General features: G+C 49.6%; 1 protein-coding gene across 4 annotated transcripts in view; it reads right to left on the bottom strand.

Annotated features, from left to right (window-relative positions):
• Positions 1-25,154, bottom strand: part of tpx2 (TPX2 microtubule nucleation factor) — a 76,895-nt gene extending 51,741 nt beyond the window's left edge. For 2 of the 4 annotated variants that reach the window (XM_072514506.1, XM_072514507.1), the window contains exon 1: positions 24,660-25,153. In XM_072514506.1, the coding sequence (XP_072370607.1) occupies positions 24,660-24,759 (100 nt within the window). In that variant the 5' untranslated portion in view covers positions 24,760-25,153. Of the gene's footprint in view, positions 1-20,511; positions 20,653-24,659 lie in introns of all 4 variants that reach the window. The other 2 variants (XM_072514505.1, XM_072514504.1) reach the window with 2 other exon arrangements.
• Positions 25,155-26,430: the final 1,276 nt, after the last annotated feature.

Below are 26,430 nucleotides of genomic sequence, written 5' to 3'. Positions count from 1 at the left end.
GAAAACACGGGGACAGCCCATCGAATTTCTCTGGGACACAGGAGGGTCCCGCACCACAATCAATTCCTCCACCATATTTCAAAAGGACACATGGCCCACTACAGCCACAATCACCCTCAGTGGCTTCACAGGCCACTCACAGCAGGGACACATCACAGCCCTGTACCCACTCAAATTGGCAATATTATAACAAAACACCCCATAGTTTTGGTCGATCTGGACCACGCAGCAGAACACATTTTGGGCGTTGATTTCATGAACTCCCACAACCTATCATTTGACTCACTAAATCAATGTGTCTGGAAAAAGACAAAGTCAGCAAGAGCCCCCGCAACGCTCACAGTAGGTGAGTATGCGAATAAGATTAGCGTAGCTGGCGATTTTTGATTTGACCCGACCACGATTAGTGAAGACAAACAGGTTAGGGCAGTTCTTCAGAAGAACAGGACCGCATTTGCAAGTCATAAACATGACTGCAGCAGGATGGTTGGTTCGGTTCAAATAACAGGACCTAACCTAGACCCTAGAAGCAATATGGATTTCCCCAAGAGGCAGAGGGAGAAATCTCAAAGGTTATTGACAGCTTATTAGAACAAGGCGTACTTAGATCAGTAGCCTCTACTAATAATGTCCCGATTTGGCCAGGGAGAAAACCCGATGGATCATGGCGACTGACCATCGATTACAGGGAACTCAACCAAGTCACCCCCGCAGGAGCCCCCACGGTAGCCACAAGTCCCAAGACCATGCTCAAACAGGGACTCAACTCACAATACTTTACGGTTTTGGACATCAGTAACAGATTCTGGTCCATTCCATTGGCAAAGGCGTGCCAGTACAAATTTGCCTTCACTTTTAAAAATCAGCAGTACACGTGGACATGCCTTCCACAAGGATTCCACAACTCCCCCTCCATTTTCCACCGACAGCTGGCGAATGATTTATCAAAATTCTCTTGCCCCGAATGGCTGGTTCAGCATGTGAACAACCTATTATTGCAGACAGACACCAAAGCAGAGCACATCGCGTTTCTGGCCGAACTCCTATAGCAGATTGAATGTAAAGTGAACCCCAAGGCGGCCCAACTTTTGGAAAATAAAGTGGTATATTTGGGAACGATTATCACACATGGTAAACGCAAGATCAAGCATAAAAGAATTGACTCGATTGTCAAATTGCCCCTTCCCCAGAATGTTTCAGCCCTCCGGTTGTTTTTAGGATTGGTTGGCTACTGCCGAAACCTTAGATTTCATAGAATTTACAGTGCAGGAGGCCATTCGGCCCATCGAGTCTGCACCGGCTCTTGGAACGAGCACCCTACCCAAGGTCAACACCTCCACCCTAGCCCCATAACCCAGTAACCCCACCCAACACTAAGGGCAATTTTGGACACTAAGGGCAATTTATCATGGCCAATCCACCTAACCTGCACATCTTTGGACTGTGGGAGGAAACCGGAGCACCCGGAGGAAACCCACGCACACACTGGGAGGATGTGCAGACTCCGCACAGACAGTGACCCAAGCCGGAATCGAACCTGGGACCCTGGAGCGGTGAAGCAATTGTGCTATCCACAAGGCTACCGTGCTGCCCTTATTGACTGTTTTGCCACCAAAGCAGCACCCCTCTCGGAACTCCGAAAGAAAGGAGCCCCTTGGGAATGACTTCCGCAGCACACGGATGCCGTAGATACTCATTACAGCCCCCGCATTACAGGTTCCAGACCGGATTTCCCCCTATGCTATAGTGATAGCTGGCACAGACCGCACCCTTTCGGCAGTGCTCCTCCAGGAACGGCACGAACAGTTAAGACAGTGGCTTACGCCTCCAGAGTTTCAGATCCTGTGGAGCAGGGATTTTCGGCCTGTGAAAGGCACCTGCTCGCAGTTTTCTGGGCAGTTCAATACTTCTCATACATCACCGGACTAAACCCCATCACAATCCTCATGGAACACACCCCCACCCAACTTTTACTAGACGGACGACTTAAGGAAGGTACAGTAAGCCAGTTCAGAGCAGCCAGATGGACCCTTCTTTTGCAGCGACGGGACATCACTGTTAAAAGGACTAAGACCCACTTTCCGAGCCGACAACCTTCAGTACCCAGGCACCCCCCACGCATGTGAAATCTCACCGCACCACAACACAGGCCCCTTTATCGCAAAAACACCCCTCAAAAAGATAGGTAGTTCACCCCAGAGCCCCCAGCACACAGACACACCTTTGAGAATATATGTGGATGGTTCTTCCACTGTATTAAACGGGAAGCGCATTACAGTATGCGGCATATATGTTGAGGGAGCGCAGGGACACGCCCTAGAAGAAATCTCAATAAAACTACCAGGTCAATTAGGCGCGCAGGCGGCAGAACTAGCAGCCATTGTGTACATCATAGATCACCCAGATTCCTTCCCCAGCCCAGCAGACATAGACTCGGACAGCCTCTGTGTCTGTAACAGCCTCACAGAATTCCTACCCCTGTGGAAAGCAAGGGGATTTGTTTCCACGGACGGAAAACCCGTCCCTTCAGCCCCATTGCTCCGGCACATTTTGGAAAAAGCAGGACAGGATATTTGGCATTATTAAAGTCCGAAGTCACCACCGTTCCTCCCCACCTGGAAATTTAAAAGCTGACGCACTGGCAAAAGCTGGTTCCAGACATGGGCATTTTTGGAACTCCGCCGAAAGCACCCCAGTGAATGCAGTTCAGGTCTCACAGACTAAGAGGATTTAGTGTAGGCCCAGAAGCAAGATAGTAATCTCAGGGAGATTTTAAAAGGAAGCTTTCCGGCCCCATACGATAGGTTTAAAAATGCACTGACCACACATGACGGTGTGATCCTAAAAGACACCCTTTGTGGTGCCTGAACAGGAACCAGCTCATTTGTTTGTTCCATGATAGTCATGGGCATCAGGGAATCGACCCCACTACAGCCCACCTCAGGCAGCTCTGTTGGTGGCCGAAATTAAAGGAAGACGTCACGCACTGTGGAAAATTGCCTAATCTGTGCACAAAACAATCCGGACAGATATACAAAGAAAGCTCAGCTCAGCCACACCTGCCCCGTTAATGGCCCCTGGACTAACCTCCAGATTGATTTTATAGGACCATTGCCCCCTAACAGGAATGGTCACAAATACATGCTAGTGGTGATAGACACGTTTACGAAATGGGTAGAAACATTCCCATCTTGAACAAATACAACAAAGACTACCGCTAAGATTTTAACCCACCACATCTTTACGAGATGGGGACTCCCCTGCAGCATTGAATCTGACCAAGGTTCACATTTTACGGAACGTTACATGAAGAACGTCCTCACGATATTTGGCATTATCAAAAATTCCACATCGCATATCACCCCGTCAAGTGGTATCGTGGAGCGAATGAATCGGACCCTAAAAGCAACCCTCAGGAAAATGGTCCAACAAAACAGCACCACTTGGGATTCAGTCCTCCCTTTTGCACTAATGTTTTTGCGTAACACTGTTTCGACATCTACAGGATACACCCCACACACTCTCATGACCGGACGCCCCATGAAAGGCACAGAATTTTTATTAGGATTGGACTTGACCAGCCCAGAAGTGATGGCCCTCACACACGAGAACGCAGTGAAAACAACTAGTTGAGAATGTAAAAACGGCTCAGCTAGCATCCGCAGTAAAATTAGGCACAAGGAAGAGACAGAGCAAGGCCTGTTTCGACAAGACAGCGCATACGATTGAGTTTGAAGTAGGACAGCAGGTCATGCTCTCCATTTGCAACCCCAGCACGTTCCTGTCACCCAGGTATTCGGGTCCATACTCCGTTGCAGACAAAGTAAGTCCCTCTGTGTATAAAATTAAGTACCCCAACGGGAAGACCGCGTGGTTCCATATTAACTAGCTCAAGGCATACGTCTCGCAGTCTAACCACACACAGTCATTCTCGACGCAGCAGACCACGCCCTGCCCACAGCCCACATATCCCCACCCTCCCCCAACATGCCCACCCCATTCACGGACTACCTCGACTCCACCCCCGCACTAGTGCCCACAGACAGCCGCAGCAGAGACAGTGACTGTGACACAGGCAACAGCACGCCTCCCTACTAACCCCATGCAACAGGACCCACACCCAGCAAATCTGAACACAATTCGAGTGATCCCTTCCTGATCACATACCTTGACAAACCTCACCAAAGACCACCGCCCTACGAAGACGACCCCGACTCAGTCCCCACAGAATTAGACACCACTATTTGGCACTGTGACAATTCATACAAGCTCTTCCCAAATTACGAGATGGACCCGAAGTCACACCATGCAGCTTTAGCAACCCTCATCCATTCAAGAGTATGGCATCCGGGAGAAGATGATGACATTGAGTCGGACTCCCAAAATGGAGAACCCCTTTGCGACCCTGTTCGCAACTGATAACTGAGGTGTCCAGATGATGTTTTAAAGGAACCGCTTGGGAGAAACCGTGTCCTTTCTGATGGAACCGGCATCATTTTAGTTCAATGTTTGTTCGTTAGTGTTAACGTTACGTGTTGTTTGAATGGAACAAGTTTGTCCCAGACAATAGTTCAGAGGAACTAGTCTGTCGGCAGACAACAATCATAACTACTTTCCTGATTCAAAAGGTAATCATGAGAGGCAGCCCCCACGACGACCACATTCTTACCTGTTCTTGCCGGTTGCTCAGGCAGTGGAGAAACGGCATTGGTCTCCACCCTGCCCGAGGACTCCCCCTGGTCAACTACGCTCGGGTAGAGCACATACGGCAATGATCACCGTCCTACCCAGGGATTCCATCCAAATCTTACCCGCCACGGCCCATACGCACCCCATTTTGGCTCGATTACGTTCAAAATTCTTTTGTTTGGTTTTGGCAACCTATGATTGGTTCCCTATGCTATTTACATCCTCAAACACTGGGATGATAAATCACAGGCTGCGAGACGGCTCGCAGTACGACAGTATTCTCTTAGATGTCTAGTCCAAATATTTGTTTTTAAAAATAAAAAAAATGAGGGAGTCACACATGTTGACCAATTATAAAGGGAAATTGGCACTAAAAGGCAGACATGCTAACGTACAAAGATATTAAACAAGATAGTAACAATGCTTGATTTACATAATTCCAGGAACTCCAGAGGAAGAAAAAGACAGAAAGACGAAGACAACCTTCTTGTTCACCTGGATCTTAGCAGGATCCCTTCAGTTGCACGCGGATGCTACCCCCCTGACCCCTACCACACAGGCTGTGAATGACTCCCACCCCTACCATACACTACACCCTGAAGTAGTTAACCCCGAGATAGTTACCAACACCCCGACCTGGCAGACTATCTGCATGAGAAAATGGTGAAGGAAAGCCTACCGCTCTCGCACCCCCGTATACAGGATAAGATCCCCTATTTTCGGTTTTCACCAGGCCCCCAAACCCCTTGATCTACAATAAAGGACATTTGTCTTTATTCACAAAATGACGCCGAACGACTGAGAGATTGTACAACTGAGCTGGACCGCCAAGCCAGAGGGAAATGTGAATGCTGCTATTATTTTTGTATTGTTAGGAAGTTAGCATGATAAGATGTTTAAGTGAGTGTAGTTTATGGAAGATAGTTATAGATACTGTTTTTTATGTTGTAATGCATGTCCCTGTTGTAACATAGCGCCACTTAGACTGGTCATTTGAAAGCGCCACTTAGACTGGTCAGTTGAAAAAAAAAAATTCTTATAGTTATGGTCAGTGTAGAGGCCATGGAAGAGTGCTCCCTGGGTCAGGAAGTAAAGACGACGCAGTTGTGAGATCCTTGGCGTTACGGATCACAAGGAGGGAGTGTAGCCACCTGGGTTGGCCACTTCCCGACTTAAAAGAGAGATCCGCAAAGAACGCAGGGAAATTCAGTCAAGCCAGGAAAAACTAGCAGGTGCAAAGTTTCCTGTGTATTAGAACTTGCAAAAACCCAGACAGCACTGAAAATAGCAACTATCCGCATATTAAGGAGCGATCCCCGGGAACAACTGAAACATTGGAGGTGAAGAAGGCCAAGCCAGACTCCTCCACGCCAGCAGGAGCCAAGACAAAGGAAGGCCAATTGGAGAAATCGATCCAAGTGATCAGAACGTAGTCCAATCCAGATACAGGGTCCGTCCCGAACGACGCGAAGCCCCTAGGGACTATAAAGTAGAGTCCCAAGTTCAATTTGTCCTTCTTGGCAGGGTCACTCAGCAGCTCGAAACAACCCTCGACAGTGACCACATCAACCAAGTCAGTCTCCAGTCAACGCACGCTACGAGATAGGCGCTCCTAGCCACCAATCCATACTAGCTTTTGAATCCTGCAGACTCAGAATCGAATGAAAGGCCATTTGTTCCCCTGACCTGGTGGGCCAGTTCCAAAGCGAAGTATAGGCCTTTTAGTGATAGAGATAGTCTAGTAAGTAGAGTTTTATGCATGAGTGGTGATTGACTGTGTATAATAAATGTGTTTTGATTTGAATCTTACTAATTGGTGTGTTGAGTTATTGATCAGCACTTGAACTTGAACCTCGTGGCGGTATCATAAAGATACCTGGCGACTCTAGAGCAAAGGTTACAGAAACAGAGCAAATTAAGTAAAGACACATGACGTATGCCACCGTCATTAAACCCCTTAATTCTATCTTCACTCTGTTCGGCTTCCCCACCGACATCCACAGTGACAGGGGATCCTCATTCATGAGTGATGAGCTACGCCAGTTCCTACTCAGCAGGGGTATCGCCTCCAGCAGAACGACGAGCTACAACCCCCAGGGAAACGGACAGGTAGAAAGGGAGAATGGGGACGGTATGGAGGGCCATCCAGCTGGTCCCACGGTCCAGAAATCTCCCAGCCTCCCGTTGGCAGGTGGTCCTCCCCGATCCACATTACATTCACATTACTTTGCACTGCTACGAACAGTATACCGCATGAACGCCTTTTTGCCTTCCCCAGGAAGTCCACATCTGGGGTAGCACTCCCAACTTGGCTCACCGCTCCGGGAACCGTGCTTCTCCGTAAACATGTGCGGCTCCACAAGGCGGACCCTTTGGTGGAAAGGGTGCACCTGCTCCACGCAAACCCACCGTACGCCTACGTGGTGTTCCCCGCCAGGATACCGTCTCCCTCAGGGACCTGGCACCAGCAGGTTCCGCCCCCACACCACCTCCCCCGCCGCCCCCATCACCCCCCCCCTAGGACCGTCAGTCCTCCCCCTGCCCACCCGTCGATGAAGAGGATTGGTTTTGGCACACTCCCGGAGTCAACTTCTACCACGACAGCACCAACATGGCCGGCTGCACTTCGTCGATCCCAGAGGACGATCAAGGCGCCGGACCGGCTGAACCTCTGACCGGCCCACTGGATGACCAGAGACATTTTCTCTTTCCCCCCCGCCGGACTCAATTTTAACAGGGGGTGAATGTGGTAAACCCTGTGTTTCTGTATTAAGGGTTGTACGGTAGAACCTGCACTACAGGTTCACCTGGGCCCCTGCATGCTATCTCCGCCCAGGAGCCGGGTTATAAATATGCGTGGCCTTCAGCTAGCAGCCATTTTGTCAGTTGCTGTCGGAGGCCACACTTCAGACACTAATAAAGCCTCAGTTTGAATTCAACTTCATCTCCAGCCAAATTGATCGTGCCTCACTCCACGAGCCGGGTTAAGTTGAGCCTGTGCAGGGCATCCCAGTTCCTCGCCACTTGTATCCCCAAGTACCGAAAGATCCTCTCCACTACCTTGAGCGGGAGCTCCCTCAATCTCTCCTCCTGGCCTCTCGCGTGGACCACAAGTAGCTCACTCTTCCCCACGTTCAATTTATACCCCGAGAAGCTCCCAAAGTCCCTCAGGATCCACATTACCTCCCCCATCCCCTCGAGCGGGTCCGAAATGTACAACAGGTCATCCGCGTAGAGGGAGACCCGGTGTTCCTCCCCCCCCACACACCAGCCCCCTCCAAACCCTTGAAGTCCCAAGCGCAATGGACAACAGCTCAATTGCCAGGGCAAAAAGCAGCGGGGACAGGGGACACCCCTGCCTCGTCCCCCGGTGCAGCCCGAAATACTCCAATCTTAGCCGGTTCGTGGACACACTCGCTACAGGGGCCTGATACAGCCGCTTGACCCACCCTTGGAATCCCTCCCCGAATCCAAACCTGCCTAACGCCTCCTAAAATACTCCCACTCAACTCTGTCAAAGGCCTTCTCCGCATCCATTGCAGCCACCACTTCCGCATCTCCCCCCCCCTTCCCGAGGGCATCATGATAACATTCGGGAGCCTCCTCATATTAGTGTTCAGCTGCCTGCCCTTAACGAAACCTGTCTGGTCCTCCCCAATCACTCCCGGGACACAGTCCTCCTGTCTGGTGGCCAGAATTTTTGCCAACAGTTTGGCGTCGACATTCAGGAGTGATATCGGCCTGTAGGATCCATACTGAATCGGATCCTTCTCCTTCAAGATAAGCGAAATCAATGCCTGCGACATCGTCGGAGGGAGGGTCCCTCTCGCCTTTGCCTCATTGAAGGTTCTTAGCAGGAGCGGGCTCAGTAGCTCAAAGAACATCTTATAAAATTCTACAGGGAAGCCGTCCAGACCCAGGGCCTTGCCCGACTGCATGCTTGCCAGCCCCCGGACTACCTCCTCCAACTCAATTGGGGCCCCCAATCCCTCCACCTGCTCCACTTCCACCCTCAGGAACCTCAACCGGTCCATAAACTGCCTCATCCCTTCCCACTCCCCAGGGGGTTCCAACTCGTAGAACTCCGAAGACTTCATTGACCCTCTCTGGGATCAGCACCATGTTGCCCTCCTTATCTCGCACTCTCCCAATCTCTCTAGCCGCCTCCCTCTTGCGCAGTTGGTGTGCCAGCATCCTACTCGCCTTCTCCCTATACACGTAGACTGTCCCTTTCACTTTCGTTAACTGTGCCTCCCCATGGTCAGAAACGTCAGAACTCCGCCCGACGTTTCCGGCATTCGTACAGCAACCCCCCCCTCTGCGGCCTCCCCGTATCTCCTGTCTACCCAGAGTATCTCTCCCACCAGCCTTCTCTGTGGGACCTGATGGAGATTAACTCTCCCCTAACGATCGCCTTCAAAGCCTCCCACACCACTGCCTCACCTGTGTTATTCGTTCCCACATAGTTCTCAATACTCCTCACCATCTACCCACACACCTCATCCACCAGCAGGCCCACATCCAGTCTCCAAAGAGTGCGCTGACCCCGCTCCACCCCCAACCGCAGGTCCACCCAGTGCAGGGCATGGTCAGAGACCTCAACGGCAGAGTATTCAACCACCTCCACCCTCGGAATCAGCGCCCTACTCAGCACAAAGAAGTCTCTCCGCGAATAGACTTTATGGATGTGGGAGAAAAAAGGAGAACTCCTTCACCCTTGGCCACGCAAACCTCCACGGGTCCACACCCCCCATCTGTCCCATGAACTCCACATGGCCCTGGCCGCCGCCGGATTCGTTCCCAACCTGGACTTGGAACAGTCCAAAATCGGGTCCAAGACCGTATTAAAGTCCCCTCCCATAAATCAGGTTACTGGACTCCAAGTCCAGGATCCTACCCAACATGCGCCTCATGAAGTCCGCATCATCCCAGTTTGGGGCATACACATTCACTAGCACCACCCGGGCCCCCTGCAGCTTGCCACTCACCGCTATGTACCTGCCCCCCTTGTCCGCCACGATATTCCCCACCTCAAATGCCACTCATTTACTAACCAAAATTGCCACCCCTCTGCTCTTTGAGTCTAACCCCGAGTGAAACACCGGTCACACCCATGCTTTCCTTAGCCTCGTCTGGTCCGCGAGCTTTAAGTGCGTCTCTTCCAACATGGCCACGTCCGCCCTCAACCCCTTTAAAATGAGAGAACACACGGGACCTCTTAACCGGCCCATTATGTTCCATTATTGGCCACCCCCCCTCCATCCGCCTCCCAATTCCAACCCTTCCCTCGGCGGCCCCCAGCCCGACTCTCCATCCATTCCCCTCACCTGGCTCCCCTTCAGTCAGCACAGCAGCACCCCTCTCTTCTCCTCCCCCCTCCCGGGCTATACTCCCGTGCGTCAGCTCACCCCGCCCGCTCCCGCCCCTATATGCCAACCCTAAACATGTTGCCTCCTTCGGGCCATCCAACCCCCCCCCACCCCGGGTAGAGGGGCAAGTGCCACCCGGGACCTTCCCATGCACCAGAAAACCTGTCCCGGGCATTTCCCGCCCCCTAAAACCAAACCCCTGATAAACAAAACAAACAACAAAACCACTAACCAAACTGGAGCAGACAAGCAAATAATCTTATGCTATACCCGCCATCTTACCCCCATTCCACCCACACATTTCACCCCCATACAACTGACCCTTAGTTCAGGTCCAGCTTCTCGTGCCTGATGAACGACCACACCTCATTCGGCATATCAAAGTAATGGTGCCTTACCCAGAGTCTCGCCGGATGAAGGAGCCCAAACTTCATCCCTTTGCTATGGGAGGACAGCCTTAGCCCGGTTGAACCCCGCACGCCTCCTCGCTAACTCAGCTCCCAAATCCTGCTAGATGCGGATCTCGCCGTTCTCCCACTTAATGCTCCGCTCTTTCTTACCCCACCGCAATGAAACTGTATCACCATCGCCCTCTGTGGCTCGTTCACCCTCGGTTTTCTGACAGTCCCTGTGCGCCCCATCCAGCTCCCAAGGGAGTGAGAAGGCCCCCGCGCCCCCAACATAGTGGTCACGTACGTGTTCACGTCCGCACCCTCCGCTCCTTTGGGACGGCCCAGGATCCGCAGATTATGGCTCAGAGATCTGTACTCAAGGTCATCTAGCCTCTCTTATGTAGCGCCTAGTGCGCCTCCACCTTCACTGCCAGGCCCAGGATCTCGTCCTCATTCTCCACCATCTTCCTCCTTTATCTCCTTCGCCTTCTGGGCCACCACAATCTTCTCCATGGAGGCCAACATCTCCATTTTAAGCTTCATAAAGCAGCTTTAAGAAATCTTGTTGTTCTTTGGCCCACACCTCTTGATCTTCGCCGGCCACCATGGTCTTCCCGGACCTTCTCCCCCGCGTCTGCCGGTCCCACTCCTCGTTCTCTCCACGGGGGGGGGGGGGGGGCTCAGCCTCCAAATGCCGCCGCCGTCCCGATCAGCAGCCCGAAATAACGACCTCAGCGGGAGCTGCCGTGAATGCGCGACCTAGCAGGTCATGGCTGCCGCCAGAAGTCCTATTATTATTATTATGAGGACTCTGGGTCTGTACTCGTTGGAGTGATCTTATTGAAATTTACAGGATACTGCGAGGTCCATGGATAGAGTGGACATGGAGAGGATGCTTCCACTTGTAGGAAAAACTAGAACCAGAGGACACAATCTCAGACTAAATGGACGATCCTTTAAAACAGTGAGGAGGAATTTCTTCAGCCAGTGGGTGGTGAATGTGTGACGCATAAGGCTGTGGAGGCCAAATCACAGAGTGTCTTCAAGACAGAGATAGATAGGTTCTTGATTAATAAGGGGATCAGGGGTTCTGGGGAGAAGTCAGAAGAATGGGGATGAGAAAAATATCAGCCATGATTGATAGGGGAGCAGACTCGATGGGCCGGGTGGCCTAATTATGCTCCTATGTCTTATGGTCTTAATTGAAGGACACACTTACTGTTCGATTCCAATCCAAATACATACAGAATCAATAAGATATATTCAGTTGTGGCTCAGCGATAGCACTCCAGCAACGGATAGTTGTTGGGTCACGTATTGTCCAAATTTAAGCAGAAACTTAATGCCGGACTGAGTGCTACATTGTCAGATTAGACATTAAAACAAGGGCTCATTTATCCTCTTGGTTGGATGTAAAAGATCCCATGGCACCCTCCATGCCCTGTACAATATTTATCCCTCAATCAACATCACAAAAATGCATATAATCTGGACAACATTGCAATGCAATTTATGGAAGCTTGCTGTGCACAATTAGCTGCTGCATTAGGGTGAGAACAGTTTAAAGATAGTCATGAAGTACTTGGAAATGTCCAGTGGACATGGAAAAAACACAATAGAAACCATCATAGCTCACTGCAAAAAGACTTTGACAAGTTATTCAGGGGCCAGTTTAGCACAGTGGGCTAGACAGCTGGTTGAGATACAGAACAAGGCCAGCATCGCAGGTTCAATTCTCGTACCGGCTGAGGTAATTCATGAATGCTCCACCTTCCCAACCTTACCCCTCACCCAAGGTGGGGTGATCTCAGGTTAAACCACCAGTCAGCTCTCCCCTCAAAAGGGAAAAGCAGTCCATGGTCAGCTGCAACTATGGTGACTTTTACCTTACCTTTAATGTGACACTGGGAATAAGAGAGAGATTAACGCCTTTAAAGGTCCTTCAATTTATTCCCATATTCCTAAAAATCCGTGGAACTTCCGTGGCACAGTGGAGCAGTGGTTAGAACTGCCTGCCTCATGGCACCGAGGACTTGGGTTTGATCCCAGTCCATGTGGAGTTTACATAAAAATTAATTGGGTACTTTTTTAAATCTAAACCTACTCTTGGCAAGAGCAACTCTGATCATCTGACTTACCTGCTTTTCGTCTTTCAGATAATTATCTAATTCTCTAAAGAAATGCATGATTGAACCTTCTTCCATTAACTCAGACAGTGCATTCCAGATCAGCCACTCACTGCATAGGAAGGATGTTCCTCATGTCACTGTGGTTTCTAATCAACAAATTCTCCAGTTCTCAACCCTTTCACCAACTCAACAATCCTCCCTCTCGAGGCTCACGATTTTGAGCACCTTCCAACAAATCAGAGGACACAGTCCCATCTTCTCCAATCAATCCTGCAAATGGAAGCTTTGCATTCCTGGAACCGCTCTCAAATCTTCCTGTATTCCACATTAGATGCCTTTACATCCAACGGTGTGGTGCCCAGAATTGGACACTATTCTGAGGCTGAACAGTATTTTACAGAGGTTCATGATAACTCTTGCCCCTATTCATAAGTCCCTTGTGCTTTATCAATCTGCCCTGGCAACTTCAATGGTTTGTGCACACATACAAGTCCAGGTTTTTTGAAGAATAAACATTGCAACAAAACCACAGGAATGGTACAGTAGCGACATGCCCAGCAAAATTATGAGATTCAACTTTGTGCCTCCATCCACACTGCCAGCTAATAAGAGAGAATGAGAAGGCCATGAAAACATGAAATGGTGCACACTTTCCCACATGGCAATTGCTCAGAATTCAGGTGAAGATCTTTGCGCCATCTTTGGGCATGCACTGTACATACCTTTGCAGGAGTCAATCATAGATTCTTTAACCATACAAAGTTAGCGAGAATCACAGTTTTAGAAAGGATAGAGGCAACAAAAACCCCAATCGCCAGCATGGGACTGAATAATCGTCATTTCACATGGAGGAACAGAAACAATGCACACAATAGATCTGGATTATAGTCAGTGCGATCAGCACCTCTCAGCGACAGGACAAAAGGGAAAAGTACCAGGAATAGAGGGTCTCAAGATAAAAAGGACCAGGATACAGCCATACACCCATGACCCTCTGGCACACACCCCTCACCACAGGACAAGAAAAAAGAAAAGGCTGCTTGTTCAAACCTCACTCAGCCTCGCAGAACAGCCTGGCTAAGGAATTTCCTGAACAGACCCCCTCCCCCAGTCCTGCACAAACTACACAGATAGGAGTCAGTACCCCCAGGATATCCAGCCCATGCCCAAGACTCACAAACCAGCCAGCCTGAACTCCTCACCAAATACATCCAGGGCTGCCCACCAGCCCCATGGACAGACCACCAATTCGGCCATCCCATTGCAAGATGGTCGACTACAATGGGAGCGTTATCTCGGCTATGGGATCCTGCCAGCTCCAGGTGACACACAACACACACGGCCACACTGTCATTCGAAATAGTTGGATTATCAAAGGACTCCCTGCTAGGCGCACAGGCATGCAAGGTTCTCCACCTCGTGCAACGGGCCCACGCTCGGTCTCCAGAAGGCACATCGGACTTCCCAGATGCAGAATTCAGAGCACCGCGCCAATCGCTCCACGCCCACAACCAGGAGGCATTCGAGGGCATGGGATCACTGCCCTACACCTACAGAAAACGGTTCAAACCGGACACCATCCCGGTCATTCACGCACCTCGCAGGGTCCCAGCGCCACTCAAAGACCGCCTCAAGCAGCAGCTGCAAGATCTCCAGGACCAAGGGGTGCTGTCCCGGGTCACACGCAATGGGTCAGCTCCATGGTGTGTGTTAGGAAGCCCTCCGGCGAGCTCTGGATCTGCATTGATCCAAAAGACCTCAACAACAACATAATGAGGGAACACTACCCCATACCCAAACGGGAAGAAATCACGAGCAAAATGGCCCAGGCTAAAATCTTCACAAAGCTGGATGCCTCGAAGGGTTTTTGGCAGATCCAACTGGATCAGTCCAGCTGAAAGCTGTGCACCTTCAACACTCCTTTTGGCAGGTTCTGCTATAATAGAATGCCACTTGGCATCATCTCGGCATCAGAGGTCTTTCACAGGATCATGGAACAGATGGAGGGCATCGAATGGGTGCGCGTCTGCGTGGACGTCGTCATCATCTGGTCCACCACACCACAGGAGCACATCAATCGTCTCCAGCCCGTCTTTGTGCGCATCCGGGAAAACGGCCTGCGCCTCGTTCTTTCGGCCAAACCGAGCTGAAGTTTCTGGGGGACCACATATCCCGGTCAGGGGTCCGTCCGGATGCAGACAAGGTGAGTGCCATTACAGCCATGCCGCAGCCGGCAGACAAGAAAGCAGTGCTACGCTTCCTAGGCATGGTCAACTTCCTGGGGAAGTTCATTCCCAACCTTGCCTCCCACACGACGACTCTGCGCCACCTCGTCAGAAAGTCCACAGAGTTCCAGTGGCTGTCCACACACCAGAAGGAATGGGAGGAGCTCAAAATTAAGCTCACCACAGCTCCGGTATTGGCGTTTTTCGACACATCGTGACACTAAAATTTCAACTGATGCCAGCCAGTCCGGCATTGGGGCGGTACTGCTACAGCGGGATAACACTGCATCATGGGCCCCGGTCACCTATGCCTCGCGGGACATGACCCCCACAGAACAGCGCTACGCTCAGATCGAAACGGAGTGCCTGGGTTTGCTGACCGGAATAGACAAGTTCCACGAGTACGTTTATGGTCTCCCCCAGTTTACCGTCGAGACTGACCATCGCCCCCTGGTCAGCATCATACACAAGGACCTGAACGAGATGACCCCTCGCCTCCAGCGCATCCTACTTAAACTCAGGAGGTATGACTTCCAACTGGTCTACACCCCTGGTAAGGACCTTATCATTGCGGATGCCCTATCTAGAGCAGTGAGCACACCGCCCGATTCGGAGGGGTTCGTATGTCAGGTCGAGGCGCAGGTGGCCTACACATCGGCAAATCTGCCAGCTGATGACTCCAGTCTAGCCCGTATTCGCTGGGAGACTGCGGCTGACCCCCTTCTACAACGGGTGATGCGCCACATGACGGGAGAGTGGCTCAAAAGGACAGTGATCGCAGCTCTACAATGTCCGAGACGACTTGGCCGTCATTGATGGTGTCCTCCTAAAGCTAGACCGGATTGTGATTCCGCACAGCATGCACAAGCTGGTCCTCGACCAACTACACTAAGGCCATCTGGGGGTCGAGAAGTGCAGACGAAGGGCCCGAGAGGCGAGATACTGGCCGGGCATCAGTGACGATATTGCCAACATGGTGCTCAACTGCCCCACCTGCCAAAGGTTTCAACTGGCGCAACCTCCTGAGACACTTCAGCCCCTGAGCTGGTGACGTCCCCCTGGGCGAAGGTGGGTATGGACCTTTTTCACGCGCTCGGCAGGGACTATGTAATGGTCGTTGATTACTTTTCAAACTATCCAGAGGTCATCGTCCGCTGTCATAAGGGCCTGCAAAGACACCTTCGCTCGCCATGGCATTCCGATTACTGTCATGTCGGACAAGGGCCCTGTTTTGCCAGCCAGGAATGGTCCTCCTCTGCTGCTTCGTATGGCTTCACACACGTGACGTCCAGCCCTCTGCATCCCCAGTCCAATGGAAAGGCGGAGAAGGGCGTTCACATTGCCAAGCGGCTCCTCTGCCTGGTCGGATTTCTGCCTAGCCCTTCTGGCCTATCGCTCGGCTCCACTAGCCACTGGTCTCTCACCAGCCTAGCTGTTGATGGGTCACGCCCTCAGGACCACTGTGCCATCCATTCTGGTACCCACAACCAACCATGCTCCAGTACTACACAGAATGCAACAGCAGCGCGTTCGCCAGAAGATGGCATATGACACACTGGCAACTGATCTTCCCACCCTGGCGCCTTGAGACGACGTCCGCATCCACCTACCAGAAGTTGGCTGGTCAGCACCTGCCGAAGTTCTCCGACACGTGGCTCCCCGCTTGTTCCTGCTTCGCATGCCTGATGGATCCATTCGTAGGCGCAATCGCCGGGCTCTTCGCCTACTTCCACACTCGCTACGGGAACTTACACCGGCACCACGTCCTCCTGTTGTTCCTGATACCGACTTTGTGGAGCTTCCTGCCACCATGCCCCTTCCGTCGTCGCCCGTGGCCAGGCCCATTCCTCAGCCGGTGGATCCAGACCCACCCTTAAGGCGGTCAACCCGAATTAGTCGCCCACCTACTAGACTGAACTTATGAGCCTGTTTGTACATTGAACTCGTAATACCACTGTGTTAATATGTTTCTGTTCTTCCTTGTCGTCGTTACAAGAGTTCGTTTTGTCGTTCAACATATCCCCGTTCTTGGTTTATGGTACAACCTCGTTGCTATGTCGCAGCCGACATCGCCCCTTGTATATAGTTTAGCCCCATGTACATGCTGTAGATATTGCACACACACACACATCCAGCTTCACACATCTCCATTTATAACCACATTAGGCACATGTTCTTGTAAAAAAAAAAAAAAGGGGATGTCATGATATTCAGGTAAACATCATGGTACAAACAAACATACTGATGGACAGATCAACAGACCAATCAACACACAACACCACAGCCAATCACAGGCAAGAGCATACACACAACAAAACAGGGAACACGACACTTCCCAAGCATTCCAGCATGAGACAGCTCAGGGCAGAGCTCATAGCAAGCCACTCAGACATCCACCATGTGCTGAGTGACACTACAAGATAGTATTAGGAACAGGTCCACAGATTAAAGGGTTATGATCGAACCTCAGTAACCAGTTTACCATTGTAAATAAATGTTAGTAATAAAACTGAGTTGTACCATTCGCAACCGTGCTGGTTCGTCTGTGTAGCAGAGTACCCAACACATCAATGAGGTAAGCGGCGTCTAAAATGCAGTCCCTCACAGGTCACATTTGTTTTGTTTTTTGCCAAAACAGGATAACAGAATCCTTGCCTTCATGCTCTTATATTGCAAGTCTTGTCAGCGTAATCACGAGGGAATAAAATCCAGGATTATTAAAAGGTAAAGTCATTGTTGTCCCAGATGTCCCTTGGAGGGGGAAGAGCAGACTGGTGGTGATTTAACCAGAGGATCACCACACGGCAGGCAAGGTTGAGATGGCAGGCCTTCATGGAGAACCTTAGTCGATACAGGAATTCAACTCATGCTGCTGGCCTTGCTCTGCATCATGGACCAGCTGTCTAGCCACCGGAGCTAAACACCATCCATGGCACTTGAAAAGGCCAAAGCAGGATTGTTGAGCCACCTTTAGGATCCCTCCAAAATTCCATCAAACAAAGCGCCTTTCCCTCTGCCATGACTGGGCGGGGGTAATGCAATAATGTCCAGTCACCTCCAACCCCTCACGACAAACATCAGTGATGGAACACCACAAGACCAGTGGTCAGGACCTCCAACTGACCCCAGGGCACAATGCACGCTCCATCAAACCTGAAACACACAGCCTTCTAAAGCATTCGAAAAGATTGAAAGCATGGCAGCCAACTGAAATATGGGTCAGGCTGCATCTGACCTCTATCAAATGAGGATGGTTTGATTTAACTCTGCTCCGCATCATTAAAATCTAGCCAGGATCTTCTAGGGACATAGTATAAGACACATACCCCTAAAATAAGTCATTTTGGGTCATTTGGGCACATTAGGATAAAATAAGGGATTAAAAGACAATTGGAACCAGAGTTCATGAAAACACCGCCGCTCCAGAGTTCACATCACGTGACCCCCTTTCAAAAAGAATCGTTTCACCAGCCAAGTCTATGGCCATGAAATCTATTGTACTCCTCACAAGACTTCTACATTTTTGCCATGTGCAAGTTTTGAAATTATTTCCTGCACACCAAAGCCCAAGTCGTGGCTGATCCACCCCCAATAACCTTTCATCCTCTTGCTTATCGAGAATCTACCTCTCCTTCAACAATATTCAAGGACACTGCTTCCACTTCATTTTGAGGGTTCCAAAGACTCAAGACTCTCAAATAGTTTCACCACAACTCTTATCCTAAAAGTTGGCGATGCCTTATATTTAGACGGTGGCCCTTGGTACTAGATTCACCCACATGAGGATAATATCCTCTCCACATTGTTCACTGTCTCAGGACCTTGCACGTTTCAATCAAGCCGTCTTACTCTAAACTCCAGCAAATACAAGCCTAATGAGTCTAACCTTTCCTCAAAACGCAATCCTCTGACTGCAGACTTTAGTCTAGTAAAGGGCAGCACAGTAGCACAAGTGGATAGCACTGTGGCATCACAGCGCCAGGGTCCCAGGTTCGATTCCCCGCTGGGTCACTGTCTGTGCGGAGTATGCACGTTCTCCCCGACTCTGCGTGGGTTTCCTCCGGGTGCTTCGGTTTCCTCCCACAGTCCAAAGACGTGCAGGTTAGGTGGATTGGCCATGCTAAATTGCCCTTTGTGTCCAAAAAGGTTAGGTGGGGTTATTGGGATAGGATGGGCCGAATGGCCTCCTTCTGCACAGTGTTCTAAACCTTCTATGAACAGCTTCCATTACATTTACATCTTTCTTCAAATAAAAGGCCAATGCAGTTCAGAGAATCAAGGAGGTAATTTGACCATTGAGTCCACATCTTTCCCCAGAACCCAGCAATCCGACCCAACCCCTTGGACACTAAGGGGCAATTTAGCATGGCCAATCCACAAAACCTGCACATCTTTGGACTGTGGGAGGAAACTGGAGCACCCGCAGGAAACCCACACAGACACGGCGAAAACATGCAAACTCCACACAGTCACAAGGTCAGAATTGAACCCAGGTCCCTGGTGCTGAGACAGCAGTGCCAACCACTGTGCCACCTAAAGTACTCTAGATGTGGTCTCACCAAGTCCTGTATTACTGAAGCATAACCTCCCTTGTACTTTATTCCTCTTGCAATAAACAGTAACATTCTACTAGCTTTCCTCATTACTTGCTGTACCTGCATATTAGCCTTCTGCGGTTTATGCACTTGGGACACCCAGATCCCTCTACATTTCAGAGCTCTGAATTTATCGCCATGTACAATTTTATTCTTCCTGTCAAAATGAACAATTTCACATTTTCCCCACATTACACTCCATATACCAGGTCTTTGCCCACTCACTTAACCTAGATCCCAAAAGTGGAGGCCCCAGCATCCCACCACTGGTTGTGGCCTGTACACCACTCCCATAAATTACTTCTTGCCTGAAATCATTTTTCATTTTTACCTAAACCGCTTCTACATCCTGAACTTGGGTCATGCCTCCCTATTGTGTGAATACCATCATAATTAGCAGACCCACCCTTTTCCTAGCTTGCCTTTCAGAAAAGTCACGTCTATGTAATTCTGCAGTCCTGCCCCTTTTATTTTGAATGCTACGTGCATTCAGATATAGCCTTTAATTTGATCCTTTTATTTTTGTAAATCAGCAGCCTCATCTCCTCATTTATACTGTATCCCTTCCCTTCAGTGCATTTTTCATTTCCCAGATTAATACCTTGCTCTCGTCTTTACGCTTTTACCATATCTTCACTAATCTTTGGCCCACTGTTCAGTTTAAGACAGTCTCTCCTTCCCTAGTTCTCACACACACGCACAGACCTTAATTAACTCACGTTTACACTGTTGATTAATTTTGTCCCAGTTGTATCTAGAAGCTTCCCCATAAACAAAGCTTAAATTGTACTGGTCATAGCTTGACACTTTTTCTGAACAATTTTCCAGTCCTCTGGCACCACACCACCCCAGAATCCAAGGAAGACTAGAAAATCACAGCCAGTGCCTCTGCAATTTTCCCCTCAAGTCTCCTTAGGTACATCACATTCACACCCAGTCTCGTCAACTTTTAAGTACAGACAGCCTATCCAATATCTCCTCAGTTAATTTTAAACCTTCTAGTGCGATCTCTCTTACATTTAGAAAAGTTAACAATGATTTCATACAATGGTGACATGCTGGTTATTTACTACTCATCATGCTGCAATACAGAAGGAAAATCAAATTCTTACTTGTAGGTGCAACATCTTTATTCAGCTGGCTTGATACAGACTTTGCTTCTCCTATTTCACAGCAATGCGAAGCCCCAGTTGGGGTGGCAGGTGCTTCCACATGGCTAGGACTAATTGCTGCCCCTTGCTTATTTTGTTGATCTAGCATTAAAAAAAAAAAAAAGAGACCATATATGAATCAAAGCGCAACAATTAATCTGCAGACTCGGTTTTAGAAGCACATCACTTTTTACATTAACTACACTGGACCAGGGCCTTCAATTTCCCTCCGTGATGCTGCAACCCTTTATCAAAAGGGACCACTTGGCAGGCTCAGGGCCCAGCAGCAGCAGATCATGGCACTGGTGAACTAAGTGGAGAGGACTGATGAGGAACACAACATCCTCCCAAGTGCACAAAACAGCCCCAACATAGTCTTGCAGGTGAATAGAAAATTGAAGGGAATCGGTCACAGTGGTGGGTGAGCAGACAATCGACTATATTTGATGGGGTTCAATCCTTTAATTTGAGCAACAAGGGGCCCAGGTTGTTGACCTATAGAAGGGGAGCCCTGAAAATGGTCTTGAACGGAACAAGAAGTCAAGCTGCCCTTGCTCAATGCAGCGGGGCATAGATCACGGGAAGGGACTGACTGCAGTGAACCAAGTTAAATTAGCTGGAGATGTTCAAAATTTCAAGCAATGTTTTCCAGGACATCTCTGTATAAACACCGCTGTTCAGAACAAGTTGGGACGAATAAAGAGAACAAAGGCCAAGATTTATGCTGATCTAGAGTAAATGCTGACATTTTACAGGGAGATCAGTCCCTTACACCCCACATCAAATGTGGAACATGAACTTAAATGCCTGGAAGAACTGAGAATATCAAACCCATTCCAATTTTCCAAGTGGGCAGCCTCCATCAGCCTGTACTGAAACCTGACTGTTCAGTTAGAATACACGAGGACTGGGGTTCTAATATACTCCAAACTGGACTGCAGCCATGCCCATCTGCAACTTAGTGCTGGGTGGGGTTGCTGGGTTATGGGGATAGGGTGGAGATGTGGACCTTGGGTAGGGTGCTCTTTCTAAGAGCCGGTGGAGACTCAATGGCTGAATGGCCTCCTTCTGCACTGTAAATTCTATGTAACTAGAAATGGATTGAGAGTCCCAAAGGTTTGTCACAATCAACAATCAAAACGTCTTATTCCAAAACACTAGGCTACTTTTTGGCATTTCCTCAGCATTCCTGGGTGAACCTACTTCAGGATATCCCGAAGATGACAGTTTACCTAGAAAAATGTCCTAGAAACAGGAACAGCACACTGGAGAAGGTGAAGAGGTTTAGGAACCTAGAAGTTCATCTAAAAATGCACATTCTAGGCCAGAGGTAATTTGGGGTTCAGAGTGGACATCGCAGACCTGCACCCAACAAGATTCATTGATACAACTCATGCCATTGAGTGATAGACAAAGAACAATATAGCACAGCAATACAGAACAATACAGCAATACCCTTCGGCCCCCAAGCCTGTATTGGTCATGATACCAACCTTTGCCAAAACCCTCAGCACTTCCTTGTGCTGTATCCCTTTATACCCATGTGTTTGTCAAGATGCCTTTTGAACATCACAAAGGTATCTGCTTCCACAACCTCCCCTGGTAACACATTTCAGGCACTCGCCACCCTCTGCGTAAAATACCTGCCTCGCACATCTCCTCTAAACTTTGCCCCATGGACCTATGCCTCCTGGTGACTGACCCCTCCACCCTGGGAAAGGGTTGCCTGTCCATCCACTCTATCGATGTCCCTCAATCTTGTAGACCTCTATCAAAGCAACGTACAGCACAGGAATAGGCCCTCTGGCCCTCCAAGCCTGCACCGACCATGCCGCCCATCTAAACTAAAATCTTCTACGGGGTCCGTATCCCTCTATTCATGTATTTGTCAAGATGCTTCTTAAACGTCACTATCGTCCCTGGTTCCACCACCTCCTCCAGGCAACGACTAACCTCGGTGTAAAAAAAACTTGCCTCAGGTCACCCCTCAATTTCCATCATTCCAGTGAGAACAAACCAAGTTTATTCAACCTCTCATCATAGCTAAACAACCTCTCATCAGGTCACCCCTCAATCTCAGACTTTCTAAAGAAAACAGTCCGAGTTTATTCAGTCTCTCCACATAGCTAACACCCTCCCGACCAGGCAACATCCTGGTAAACCTCCTCTGCACGCTCTCCAAAGCCTCCACATCCTTGTGGTAGTGTGGTGACCAGAATTGTGCGCAATATTCCGAGTGCAGCCGTACCAAGGTTCTATACAACTGTAGCACGACTTTCCAGTTTTCATACTCAAACCACTTGAAGATAATGAGCCATACAAGAAGCCATGGCACCCAGAACGTCTTTCCTAGGGATGGTGAATTCTTCCCCAACCTAGCCATGATATGGGTGCCACTAAACCTGCTCCTGAGAAAACACCAGCATTGGCACTGGAAGAACAACATTAAGCCTCCCAAGCAAGGGAGTCTTCAAGTCTTATGGTCCATTTAGACACAGGGAAGAGAATCGTTCTAACTCAGAACACATTGCCATATGGGGTAGGGGCTTTTGTTCCAAACTCACTAGCACCAGAAATAATCCAGAGATTTTATAGCCACAGAAATGCTTGTCTGCTCCCTTTACAATTGAATCCCTATCACTATAGCCCTGACATTCTTCCTCCTCCACTCTTGCGCAGCAGACGCACCCATGGTGCCATGAAGTTGGCTGCCACTGCTTTCCCCTACACTGCCATCTCCCCAACAGCATATCTGTTAAAAAGGCATATGGCCATAGGGAACTCCTGCACCACTTGCTTTCTTCTACTGTGCCTAGTGGTCACCCATTCCCTTCATGCCTGTTCAATCCTCACCTGCGGTGTGAACACCTCACTGAACATGCTCCACATCAAATTTGCCCTTAGCTCCAGCTCAGAAATATGGTTAGCCAGTAGCTGGACACTTCCCACATACATGGTCACTAGAGACAACTAAAACTTCCATGACTTGCCACATAGGACAGGAGGAGCATACCATGGGTGCAAGCTCTCCTGCCACAACTAACATCAAGCCCTGTATTTATACAATAATAATAATCTTTATTGTCACAAGTAGGCTTTCATTAATACTGCAATGAAGTTACTGTGAGAAGCCCCTACTCGCCACATTTCATGTACACGAGGGAGAATTCATAATGTCTAAAATACCTAATAGCACGTCTTTTGGGACTTCTTGGAGGAAACCCACGCAGACACAGGGAGAAGGTGCAGACTCCACACAGACAGTGGGTCACCCAAGGCAGGAAACGAACCTGGGACCGTGTCGCTCGGAAACCATAGTGCTAACCACTATGCTACAGTGCTGCTCTTTTAACAAAATTTACTCCCTCGTAACAAAATATTAAGGTATATAAAGAATACTTACCTCCCTTAACCTACTTCGTTTAATTATATTATACTGATCCTGACTTAGCACAGCTGTGCTGTTGTTACACTCCACTAAAAAAAGGATCACTTTTATACTTCACGGTCGGTTACTGCTACCGACTGCGAAGTCAGAGGAATCCGACCTTGGCGTTTATGAAACTCAGCTGTACTCCACTCCTGCCCAGACTGAGCTCCGCATTCAGCCTTTTCAGTTACACCCAACGTCCTGCTTTCGCCCAACTCCAAACAAACCCACAAGACAGCTCTCCACCACCTTCGAAGGGCAATTAAGGATGGGCAAAACAGCTAGCCTTGCCAAGTGACATGGTCCAAGAGAACCCGATAGCTTAGGTCCCTCATATCTCAGGGAGGTTAGATTTTTATTTTCTAATGCTCTCGTAAACCACTTTGGGGCGGGAATGTCTCGCTATATTAAAAAGAAATAAGTGCAAGTCCTGGGTCACTGGAAACTTCAGAGCCGAACAAAGGGCCAGGCAAGAGGCGGGGAAAGTCGAACGTTGTGTGGGGGAAAGACTCATCAATCTCATCCTGTAACCAGAAATGTCTGCTGCCCAAAAACACCCCGAGGAACAAATCCGCGGCAGGAGGGAGCGAATCATGGGGGCCAGGGGTGAGCATTTACCGTCACGGGAGATTACCCCCGCCAGCCCCCCTCTCCCGGTGGCCTTCCCGCCGCCACTTACCAAACCAGCAGTCGGCCTCCGGGTCGTACTGTTCCTCCAGGTTGTTGAAATCGAGGTGAGTTGGAGCATCGTAATTCCAGTTGATGTGAGCGTCCGCCATGGTCTCTGCTTCATACAACTCCCCTCCTCCTTAACTCTCGCCCTGAGTCACTGTTAGGTATTTGTCTCCTATATTCTCTCTCTGATTGATTGCGATATATATGTTTTCCCTATCTCTCTCAGAACACCTCCTCCGCAGCTCTATCCGTTTGAATCCAGCGGTTCAACCGTTCAAGATTTTGAATTTGTCCTCTGACCAATCACGTCCCGTGTCTCAGAGAGACAGCAGCTGATTGGCCGTCCCACCAGGTGACGTTACGGCCAGGCCGTTACCCTGGGAATGCTGCTTGCCAGGGCGGGTCGGCGGCGGTTGGGGGTTCGCTGAGCATCGGGCGGGAGGTTTGTGGTGAGCTCAGTCTGTGCGGACTGAGCATGCGCCGAGGCGGGCGGGAGGTCTGCTGGGAGCTGAGTCTGTGCGGACTGAGCAATGTGCCGGTCCAATTCTTCACAGCCGAGCAACAGCCGCCTTGTATTCACCAATCACCAACCACAACGCTTTGCCTGTCGGGTAATCGGCGGTTGGCCAATCAGACAGAGACCAGTTGAAGGTTTATTCCATCAATGGGCAGTAGGAAGGCGGGGAGAGTCCATATTGGACTCATCGGCTTCAGATGCTGAATCTTAGAGACCATCAGAGAACAGGATGTTTCTGGAGTAGGAGCAGAGAATGGCAATGTACTGGCCGGCATTCCAATCACATTATGCACAATTGTAGGAGTTTGTCTCTAGCATGATGTGGCCTTTTTCACAATTTCTTTACTCATTGGGAAGAATGCCACTTGCATGTTGCATCGAAAGTTACAAGCGCATGTAGCCCCAGATCATATTCTCATGCTAAACAAATAGGATTGATAAAACCCTAGCCTTTATTGTTCATTGTCCCACTGATGTGCAGCAAAGTGTTCTCCAGCATGTCCCTTATAAGAATGATATGATGGTGAAAGTGGGAACTGCTCAAAGCGTTTCACTTCCCACCCACTGCCCATGCTACCTTCCCACCCACTCCACAACCCCACAGCCAAGTAAACCTGGCACAGTGCAGGTGGAGCAGTCTTTGGCAAGATCCTCAATGGCTCCAAAATCCAACTGATTGGCCAAGAGCAACTGAGCAGTCAAAACATGGATCTGAGTAGCCGACCTCTGGATCTGAGTAGCCGACCTCTGCTGAAGCCAGAGCGCTTGCACCGGTAGAGTATAGATTTCTAGTTGCACATGGTTACTTATTGTTTGAATGTTAATCTCTGTTTTTAGTTTAAGCCGCATAAATACTATTCTTTTGTACTGTTTTTTCAAATTGCCCTTCAGGTTGTTGAATGATAAGTGGCTTCTTATCAGTGTCAGTTAGAGGGGTGCAGTGCTCTGACTGTGAGATGTGGCAGGTCTGGGAGGCTTCCAGCGTCCCGGATGGCTTCATCTGCAGAAAGTGCACCCAACTGGAGCTCCTCACAGACCGCATGGTTCGGTTGGAGCAGCAATTGGATGCACTTAGGAGCATGCAGGTGGCGGAAAGCGTCATAGATCGCAGTTATGTAAATGTGGTCACACCCAAGGTGCAGGCAGAGAAATGGGTGACCACCAGAAAGGGCAGGCAGTCAGTGCAGGAATCCCCTGTGGTTGTCCCCCGCTCGAACAGGTATACCCCTTTGGATACTGTCGGGGGGGGGTTAGCCTA

The sequence above is a fragment of the Scyliorhinus torazame genome, chromosome 8 (assembly GCF_047496885.1).
Source record: "Scyliorhinus torazame isolate Kashiwa2021f chromosome 8, sScyTor2.1, whole genome shotgun sequence".
NCBI classification, from domain to species: domain Eukaryota; kingdom Metazoa; phylum Chordata; class Chondrichthyes; order Carcharhiniformes; family Scyliorhinidae; genus Scyliorhinus; species Scyliorhinus torazame.
The sequence above is the reverse complement of the archived record's forward strand: the minus strand, read 5'-3'. Positions and strand labels throughout refer to the sequence as shown.